This window comes from Dreissena polymorpha, chromosome 15, assembly GCF_020536995.1.
Source record: "Dreissena polymorpha isolate Duluth1 chromosome 15, UMN_Dpol_1.0, whole genome shotgun sequence".
Classification (NCBI taxonomy): Eukaryota; Metazoa; Mollusca; class Bivalvia; order Myida; family Dreissenidae; genus Dreissena; species Dreissena polymorpha.
The window spans coordinates 2,696,112-2,707,514 of record NC_068369.1 but is presented as its reverse complement, the minus strand read 5'-3'; the positions used below and the strand labels follow the sequence as shown (position 1 = coordinate 2,707,514).

Below are 11,403 nucleotides of genomic sequence, written 5' to 3'. Positions count from 1 at the left end.
GCATCACGCCATTGAAGACCAATGAATTTTATTATTTTATATAGAAACATACGCATACAAATATTTCCGCCCATATTCAATACGTCATAACCCGCAGATCATAATCAACTACCTTTGACATTTTTCAAAGCGATTAATTTCAAGTACTAGTATACCACAACTGGTCGCGTTAAACTCTTTAAATTTAACCATTAATAACAAAACGTCAGACTTTATGTTATAAAATGGAATGAACTAATAAATATCATTTTCAGACAATTTCAATAAGTATGTGTGATTGTTAACAATATTATGAAAAAGAAATACCATGACAAAAATTCATAAAAACAACTAATGAACGCATACATATACATACCACGTACAGTCGTAGACTAAATACAATATAAATAAAACAACACAATTACACATTTATAAATATTAATTATCAATTGTCACCGGACAATATTGAAATATTAGTATTATTAACGTGTCTGTATGTGTAAAATACATGTGTTACAGTTATTACCTTATTGTGGTCATAATATATTAAATAGCTTCCCTATATAATTCAATGTAAAATGACAACTACCAGCGAAAATAAATGCAACATTTTGCACATAGAGACCCCCATAACCATACTTTTTCTAAGCCATTCTAAGCGGAATCGATTTATTCAATAAAAAAAGATATGCCATGTCCAAACTAAGAAAGAACTTGACACAAATCAAATCGACTGTTTTTGCAACTTTTTTTTCGGCCGTATTCTAGTGGAATGTAACCTTTTCAGTGCAATGTTTCACTATAGTCTCTTAGTTTATCATCTTTCAGGGATTTGTAGAGAACACCTATTTATGCCCTACCACTATCGCCAAAAGCAAGACACCAGAACAATAGTTTAAAACATGCCTTTGAGTCAACTACGATATATTTTTTTTGAGAGTACAGCCATACATGACACGATTATTTAGTATACTGAAATCTATAATTGTTTGGCAGATTCAACGCAAATCGTATGTAGAGCGAATTACTCAAACAATTTATCGAAACTGAGAGCTTGAAATATCATGGTTATGTATCATTATGACACAACAACACACAACTTGTTACAAAAATAATAAAAGACGAAGACGGATATACAAATACGTTACTCACAATCTGCATATTATTAGTAACTTAACCAAATATGTGAAAATGTAAACAATCCCAGAAAAAAACTTGTTTATGCCACAACTTTCTTCACGTACCAGCTCCCATGTTAAGATGGTCCATAACGGTAGCCTGGTCTAGCATATGCACCGCCGCGATTTCTAAATCGCGATGTTTATGTTTCATCGATTGGTCCATCGTATGAGGTGGCCTGCCCGCGTTCATAAATGGTCTCGCTATGTCTTCTGTAATTTGCTGCTTGCGCACGGGCAAATATTTCCTGTCTTGTCAACCGCGCATTTGGTGGCGGGAATTCCTGCGGAGTTTTAACGCAGCCGTAATGTTCATAGTCTTCAAGGATTTTATTCCAAGTCCTGTCACAACGTAGAAGATGCTTGTTTCCTTAAAACATAAATACTGCATAGTATAGTTTTGTATAATAGTATTAGAAACATAAATATATCGATTCTACTTAGAACAAGTGGAGGTAGTTCACTAGATTTCCGGGACATGGCCGAACCAACTGGGAACAAACTATAACTTCACTAATTAACTTATTTAATGTACTTATTCTCCACTTCAAAGAACGCACTGCTCTTGAATGTACTCATCATATAAATCCTTATTAAATTAAGGCAGGCAGGCAGCACATTAGGAAAGTCGGAGTATTTTATTATTACTGCATGCATAGATTTAAACTAGCAGTATGTTACCTACCAACGATGACGAGACCCTTCCTGGCTCTTTTAATGGCCACGTTGACCTGGTTCTGATCGGTGATAAAACCCAGATTGTGTTTGCACCAGCCCAATGTCGGGCTCTTTTCTATTTTGTATTCAGGCAGGGATCGTACAGTACTGAAGATTACGTAATCCCAATCTCCACCTGTTGCGCCACATATATTGATTAAATTAAAGTTTGCATATTGGCAGCCATTATGGATAACATTCTCTTCTTCGAACCACCTCTTCTATAAGTCCTTATCATTTTTACTGACATTAGAAATTCATTCAAAATCTGTGATCGAAAAGCCGTCACGTAAACATTGTGTTTCAATATAATATGGCATTCATTAAGACATGTATAAAATTGTTCGAATTCATACATTTTATGGTTTAAACACTTCATTTTAATCAACTTGAAATTAATTACAATTGCGGTTATGAAAACTATGCTATTCAGCATTACAAAATTATTAATTTTATTAACCGACTTAAAAAACACCTTATTATTAGTTAATTCACCCATTTCGCCCACATGTTTTCAGCCCAATGTAATATTTTGAGTCTTACCTTGACTTGAAACCACTGTGCTCACATCCTCATCGCGTAGATTCATTTCTCGTAACTTCCTCTTTATTTCCGCACATTGTGCGTTGTACTGTGACAATATGAAAACTGATTCACATTGTGTGATCAAGTTTCTATACAATCCAACCTGAAATTATCACTTAAAGTATAAGTTTCGTCTCCACAAAACAAAAAATGCATGCACATGCAATTGAATTATCAGACATACTATTGCCTATTCATTCAAGGTAAACGACATACTATTTTACGCGCATTCAATTTAAATATAAGCCACACAAGTGCATGCACATTGATTTAAACTTTAAGCCATATTTGTGCAAGCATTTTCATTTAAAGTATAAGCCATACACATTATGCATGCACCTTTATTTAACGTATAGGCCATACAATTGTATGCACATGTTTTAACGTATAGGACTTACTATTGCATGCACATTCATTTAAAGTATAATTCATAACCCTGCATTCACATTCATTTAACGTAAATGCCTTACTATTGCATGAACATGCATTTAACGTCAAGGGCATACTGTGCATAAAGTCTAACCTGCCACTTTCTCCTATATTTATTATGCCAGTTGTGTATAATTATATTGAAGACGTCGATCGAACACTTGTATGTGTTATTTTATAACTGACCTAAAACATTTATTATCTTCGCCCATTTCCTCAATACTCATGTCCCTGATCAAAAACACCCGGGAACATTTGAGATTAACGTGCTAATTTACAAAATTAAATCATTCGTTAGGAGCACCCAAACAAACATCGATTTATGTCAGAGGTTTATAAAGCGTTTGAATAAGGGTTAATTGACGAGGAAATAGTACACACAATTAACATAAGTGAAATAGTACCTCAAACAATTAGGAAACGTCATTGTTAAACAAATCGCCTAAGTTCATTTTCAACCATCGCAATTTTAATAGTTTACTGAAAATAGTAATGTGCATGTTTACATGCATAATTTAAAAGTCTTACCTTAAATTCAGCAATTAACCAAAATTTTGTGTGATTATATAAGTGTCAACATATTGTTCTTCATGTATGCGTTATTAAACTCAACGTTATTACTAAGATATAACTAGGCCGGAAGATTTTATTATGAAATAATAAAATCATAATTTGTATAAGTAATAACTACAAATAAGTTTACATTTGATAAAAATTATTCGAGGTTACGCTCCCTACTGACTGTATGGGAATCGCCAATATATTGTACCGGTCTTTTCATACGACACTAAACGCGGAGACATAAAAATTATCATAGACACGTTCATCAACGCAAGTGTGTTATTTATGCTAATTTATTTCACGTTTATCGGGTAAAAGTTGTCGAGCTATACAATTAAATGAATACCCAGCTGAAGACATTCTGATGAACTCTAAATGGTGTTGAAAATTTAAAAAAATACACTTACGACATAATCCACCTCTACAGCATTACTTTTCGACATTTCATTGCCGTCTTCGGTCAAAACTGTGAGCATTTCTTCATTTCCCACAAGATGCACGAATACCCGAGGAATTGTACCAAGCGTTTCGTGCTCTGGCCAAATCGGCAAAGGCTGATCTCTGCCAATTTTTCTGGCAGTCTGAAGCCTGCCCTCATAAAACAACTCTGATGGCAGGTCACATATTCGCGGATGCTGAAATAAGAAACGATCGATCAGCTTTGAAGTCGATAACAAAAGGGTAACATTCGAAATAAAAATTGACATTGTTTCTACTTTTCGCTATCAAAAGACAAAAGATAGTTTACCATTCTATACTGCTTTTCCAACATTGTACAGTTCACGTTAGTTTTAAGGTTCTCGGAATCATCCATGAGCGCATATCTTTCAAACAGAGACGTGTCCATTCCAAGTTCAGCTGCCTCTTTGCATTTAATGATAGGTCGCAGCTGCATGTGGTCACCAATGAGGACAACTTGTTCAGCCTTTGAAGCAATAATAGGAACCAAACATTTTGGTTCATGACACATGCCGGCTTCATCCACGATAATCTGCATAACAACACGCGTGATTATGAATTGTAGCATTAAGTAAGGAACGTTGTAACTTCAAAAAGCTATCAGGAGTGAAAGACGTGTTTCCAACCGCTCAACTTTAGCAGGTCATCAATTGAATATAAAAACAGGACACTTCATACCACACTTGAATGAAGATTGTTTTTTCCAGCATATAATTTATCTGCATTTGCCACTTATATGGGCCGAAAGTTAATAAGATAAACTGGGATATCTTGACTTATGCTGTACTTTTGTGGGACGTTCATATCATTATCTTTTATTTGAATGTAGCTAAATGATTTCTGCTTACTGAAGGAAAATTTATTGTTAATTTTAACAATGGCGGCTTTTTGAAAAGTTTAATGATAACATGCACAATGAACGGATGTTGATAAACAAAATCTTATATTGAACATAAAAGATCAGCGTTAAAGCCACACACTATGCCCCTTACCTTGAATGAAATACAAGTTAATCAATACATATAGATGCTATTTGAAAGTGTGCAAAATTTGTCATTAAATCTATAGCCTTGTTAGCAAGTAATTTATTATTTTTAGAACGGTGCCGCTTTTAAAACCGAAAGTAGGATTTCTATACGTATACGTCCATTTCGACAAACGCGATTATGTTTAAGTTTTAAAACGCAAAAAAAAGACGGATTTCTACCTTGTAACCATCAGATATATTCTAATTGGCATAGATAAAATTAAATCTATAGCCTAGTTAGCAAGTAATTCATTATTTTTTAAACGGTACCGCTTTTAAAACCGAAAGTAGGATTTCTATACGTATACGTCTATTTCGACAAACGCGATTATTTTTAAGTTTTAAATGCGCAAAAAATACGAATTTCTACCTTGTAACCACCAGATATATTATAATTTGCATAGATAAAATTAAATCTATAGCCTAGTTAGCATGTTATTTATTATTTTTCAAACGGTACCGCTTTTAAAACCGAAAGTAGGTTTTCTAGACGTATAAGTCCATTTTGACAAACGCAATTATGTTTAAGTTTTAAAGCGCAAAAAAGACGGATTTCTACCTTGTAACCACCAGAGATATTTTAATTGGCATAGATAAAATATGTTTCTTATTTATTCTTAAATTTACTATGCCAAATAAGTTGTGTGGCTTTAAGCTGTAAAGGAATACCTGTTGTATTTGTAGTGCTTTAAGTAGCCTAGAGTTAGTCGCAACATCTGTGGTGCAAAGAATCACGTTGTATTCTGTAATCTCTTTCTCACTGGCAGAATGAATCAAGTCCCGGTATACTTTTACTGTTTCTGGCATTGGTGTATAACAATTGTCTTTAAAATATTCATCAAACTCCTTTATGTCAGCAGCATGTGGCTTTCCCTTTTGACGAATTATATGATGCAAAGAAACGCTTCTAAGATCCTACTCGGACTCTTTGGAGTATTGAACACTTTGCCAGGTATTGGGAAATCCCTGGCTTCAAGCGATTTTCCATAAACACTGACACATTTTAGAGCAGAGTTTCCCATTCTGAGAAGCATCCATCCTGAAAAATTAACGTACTTTGCCGTTGTCCACTGTTAACTGGATTATTAATGTAGATAAGTACTGAATTTAACTACATGTATATTAACGCGCCCGTTTTATACATTTCCAATTATATCTGGGAGGATACGTCGTTTAAAATGTTTGAATGTTGAAACATACAATACGCAAAACATAAGTTTGTATTCACTAAAATCTCGAAACACAAGGAAGGACACAAATATGAAAAATCATTGAAAATTGAAGATTTTCTTTATTTGTAAAAGTTAACTTTGTGAATATGATGCAATCAAGCAAGTTTTGTGACAAATCATCCTTAAAGTGGTTGAGGGTCGGTGCCAACACGTAAGATCGTTAGAGTTGTTGAAAACAATAAATGTTCTAGACATAAGATATTTTTACGGAGGGCTCTTTCTGTAACATTACAAACTTGCGACAAGATCCACGCGTTGATTCGATGGAGCACAGAATAATACGCGTTTCCTCTGAGAACGCTGGCTACTGATCTTTTCATTTATTTGGTCGAAAAGAAAAATCAGTTTGATGTCAATATTTGTTTTTGCAGTTCCTGAAACGAAACATTTACTAATGTGAACCCATGTAACGAAATAACTAATCATTAGCAAAACTAACGTATTTACATTGTCAATCGAATTGCAAAAACAAATATCATTGTAATCATTCGACAATAAATGATAGCCGGGAGTTATGTGTACAATAAATAAGGAACAATAATGATTTAACGAAAAAGAACCTGAAACAACTTCAGCAAGACAACTCTTAAAATGCAATACGGATTTGCGATTGTTAACCACACATTGTCCACGAAAAGAAACTAGACTATACCAGGAGGTCCTTGTATCAGGGAAAAACGTGATCTCATTGCTTTATCGATCGCTTCTTGTTGTTTTTGGTTATTTGCAGCCATATATCGCCGTAATCGGTCGCTTAAACATGGCGAAAAATGAAGATCTAATGTCATCCGTGATAGAGCTTCTATATATTCAGCATCTGTATATGCAAATATACATATACATATATATATATATATATATATATATATATATATATATATATATATATATATATATATATATATATATATATATATATATATATATATATATATATAAACAAAATACACGGAAACTCATGTTACAGTTACAATGTTTTATTTTATTTTGTACTTTATTTTGTACTTGTTTAAATGAAATAATAGAAACAAATATGTTTAACTCAGAACCATATAAATTTTGAGTATACGGGTCTGTTAATAATTTTTATAACTGTTGATAGCTATTCCATTGACAAAAAAGTACACATTTTCATATGCATATACGTATACTTTCTGATGCGGACATCAAATGATCAGTACATAAGACAATTTTGAATTTACTGACACTTATCGTGGTCTTTAAATTCACCAAGACAAATTCATAAATGAAAAAACATTATACCTAAAACCGTTATTCGCTGTCTGATAGCAATTTGTTTTGGAAGACATTGTGATGAACTCTGAAGAGTTTTTATGAACTCCTCAGTCCAACTGCAAATACAATACAAACAATCGCATATCGAAATGTTTGACCTATTATTGTAATCCGTCAATAAGTCAACATTTAAACACTTAAATAGAGCTTTTTATGCAACATTTACGAAAGCATACATCTCTTTTGACTAAGATATACGTATCTTTCAATTATTTATGCAGCTGGAAAAACGTCAATAAAAATTGAAGCATTTATTTTATTAAGAGAAAGGTTACTTACAACAAGCGTTTAATGAATACCAATAACTGTTGCATACTTTTGTATGTAACCATTTACAAACATTGTATGTAATAACATTATTAACGTAATTTAATCGAGTGTATTTGAAACAGATATAATCCGAACTCTTCGTTGCTCCTTTTATTTCTGTCAGTCTTGTTATTTGTTCAAACTAAATTTAATCAGTTTCTAATCCAGAGCCTATTCATTTCATAATATTATAAACATATATGTGTACACAACACAATATAAACGAAACGAACATACTTACAAACAATTATACAATAGAGATAGTAAGAGAGCAATAAATTTCCTACCCGTCGACATTGCCTTTCTTTAAGACTTCAATGCTGTATTTCGAATTCCCAGACGATAATTCACCAGGAACAGTTCCCGATCTTGCTGTCAATTTAAAGGACACTATAATTGTATCACTTTCAAGACTCTTCTTCTTGACACCTGTAATGGTCCCATGAGCTATCCAGTAGGATGTACTTGAATCTGACGAAAAGGGAGCTTTAATGCCAATCCAATCGTACGATTTTATAACGTCATCAATGTCACGTGTAAATGCCGCTTCATTATCATTGATCGACTTTTCATTTTGTAAACCGGATAGTTCTATATTTCTTTCATCACAGAGCGCGATTGAAAGCGCGCACTTGCCTATATCCTCCGATGTAAAGTTAATACTTACGTTATTTATGCAGAAATTATCATTCGAGCAACCCACTGTGTTGCAAGCAGACTCCATGAGAAAATGAGTGGCAGCCATTCATGTACATATTGAGTGACATTACGAAAGGATTTTGATATTGCCACATTGGAGTAGTTAAAAAGGTGCAGCACGGGATCTTCTGTATGCAACAAACAGAAGCAAATAGTATCCGTCAGTTTTGAGCACATAGGTTTCGGAACCATAATGCCACGTAATGGTCCAGCTAACATTTGGATATGTATCACCTGACCTCTCTTGAAATCAAATGCAAATTTCGTAAATGGTTTCAGATCTTCCAAATCGCTTTCGGTACTGACATCAACAAAACCTGAAATAAGCGATGAATGCTGCGCTTCTGCAAATTGTAAATTGTTTTCGAAATCATAATTGTGACCGTTTATTGCGGATTTCATCATGCGAGCCGAGTGATATTAACATCACGTGTTTGTTAGGATTCAATGGTAAGCATGCCATTTAGGCAGCATCTTCTGGATATGTCAAAGCTGTTCCTTTGCCATCGTACAACCTTTTCTCCCACGTTGCCCTCACACATGTTCCTGTTTCAGCTTGCATTAGCTCAGGTTTATGACCAATCTGTAAACGATTAAAAGTCAATATTCTGTCTGGTTTTGAAACGTTTTTCAACGTTGGTGTGCAAAAACTAATGCCACTTGTGGAAACATCCTCCACATAGCGCTGTAAAACATGTGGTTGTGTTTGTAGTTACAAAGCTCTCTTTAACAGTTGACAATGTTCGCTATATTCTTTGGCTTGTTTTTCCTTTGAACACAACTGATTGCAAATTGATTTGATTTCGGTTGATGTATATGGATATGGTTCATCGTTGAGGAACGCGTGTACAAGCCAGTGTATAACAATATCTATATACCGTCGTGTGGGCGAAGTGAAATGAACATATGGGAAAGCATCAAGATAGTAATGCTTGCAATCTTCAGCATCGGACTTGTGTCCGTTACAGCAGATATATCCGGCCCTTTCTTGAATAAAATACCAATCTTGGAGTGTAACATGCTTAATGGGGCGCATGTAGTCGCACATCAGCATATTTCTCGGTATTCTGTGATCTTTTAAAGCTTGCCACATATTTTTTGGAACTGTCACATGTTTTCCCGTTACCGACTGGTTATCCATAGCAAGCAGTGTGTGTAAACCCCGAATGTTGCCTCCTAGGTATCTATCTTGCAGGTTTGCAACAACATCAATAAATACGCCGTTTTTCCGCAGAAATTCGTGCATATTATTTTCATCGGACGGCGGTGGTTGGTATTTTACAGGAATACACTCTGGAAATTGTTTATACAACATTTTTCCGACCGTACTGTTGGTGAGAATCATGAATTCTTCTACCAGATTATGAGCTTCGTTTTCATTATCTTCGGCGCCTCTGTCATTAAATACAGCCTGTGATGCATGCATCGCATTTCCCAATCGCTGTTCACGAAGTGCACAAGCAATTTTATAAATAATCTTCAAATCTTTTTCGATTTTAGTTATTTCATGTTCAGACTCGTTTTTCTTGATTATCGATTGAGCTTGTGAATATGAAAATTGTTTCCTAGATTTTATAACTATTGATCTAAAAATATTTTGAGTTGTGAGTTTTCTTTTTCCATTTTTATCAAAACAGAAAAATACTGATCATGTAAGCCTTCGTTTTCCTTCCAACAGACTTCATTTTTTAGTACTAATTGGTTCAGGCAGCATATGCCTTGGACTGTCAATTTCTGGATAGAAAGTAAACAATCTTTGTTTCGCATCGTTGTCGTATGCATCGTCTTTTATTACATACTCAGTAACATCAGATATGTGTACACCAACATGTAATTCGTCCATCCTACATTCTAAGCTCAGGGCATCGTCAAGATCTTGTGCGCCTGGTGGGTCAATTGTGAATGCGTTACAAAGTTATACTTTTAAACCTCTTTTAGTTTTGAAGATATGCTTCGGGCGAGAAAATCTGACGAAGACGCTGACGCCAGACGGACAATCTGAAATCAGTTGCCCCTCCCTTTCCAACTTCGTTGTGCAGTGGTTATAGTGAATGCCAGTGCAAGTTGACAAGAGACAGAAACTTGAACGCTTACATTTGGGATTAATGTCGACTTTTTTGCACTGTTTGTAAGTGCGTTTAAGCGCCCATATACTGTCAATTGAAGGAATTTATACTATGTACATGTACAGTCGCAAACATGATTACAAAACTAAAATATAGGAGCGTTGTACAAAGATGTTAACATTCGCTTCATTTTAATAGAATAAATTATCTTACTATCGATACTACTACTACTACTGCTACTACTACTACTACTACTACTACTACTACTACTACTACTACTACTACTACTACTACTACTACTACTACTACTACTACTACTACTTCTACTACTACTACTACTACTACTACTACTACTACTACTACTACTACTACTACTACTACTACTTCTTCTACTACTACTACTACTGCTACTACTACTACTGCTGCTACTACTACTACTACTACTGCTGCTGCTACTTCTGCTACTATTGCTACTATTGCTACTCCTGCTACTGCTGTTACTCCTGTTACTGCTGCTACTGCTACTACTACTGCTGCTACTGCTGCTGCTGCTGCTACTACTACTATTGCTACTACTACTACTACTACTACTTATAATAATAATAATAATAATAATACTGCTACTGCTGCTGTTGCTTCTACTGCCGCTACTGCTGCTACTGCTGCTGCTGCTGCTGCTATTACTACTACTACTACAACTACTACTGATCCTGCTACTACTACAACTACTACTACCACTATCACCAGTCCCACTACCACTACCACTACTACCAGTATCACAAACACTACCGCTACTACTACTACTACTACTACTACTACTACTACTACTACTACTACTACTACTACTTCTACTTCTACTACTACTA

The 11,403-nt window shown here is 34.6% G+C and overlaps 1 protein-coding gene across 1 annotated transcript in view; it reads right to left on the bottom strand.

Annotated features, from left to right (window-relative positions):
* Window positions 1–978: 978 nt before the first annotated feature.
* The window catches only part of LOC127860734 (helicase with zinc finger domain 2-like), a 143,356-nt gene continuing 132,931 nt past the window's right edge, over window positions 979–11,403 (bottom strand). The window contains exon 19 of the mRNA XM_052399004.1: window positions 979–1,527. Coding sequence (XP_052254964.1) covers window positions 1,301–1,527 — 227 coding nt within the window. The 3' untranslated portion in view covers window positions 979–1,300. The remainder of the gene's footprint in view (window positions 1,528–11,403) is intronic.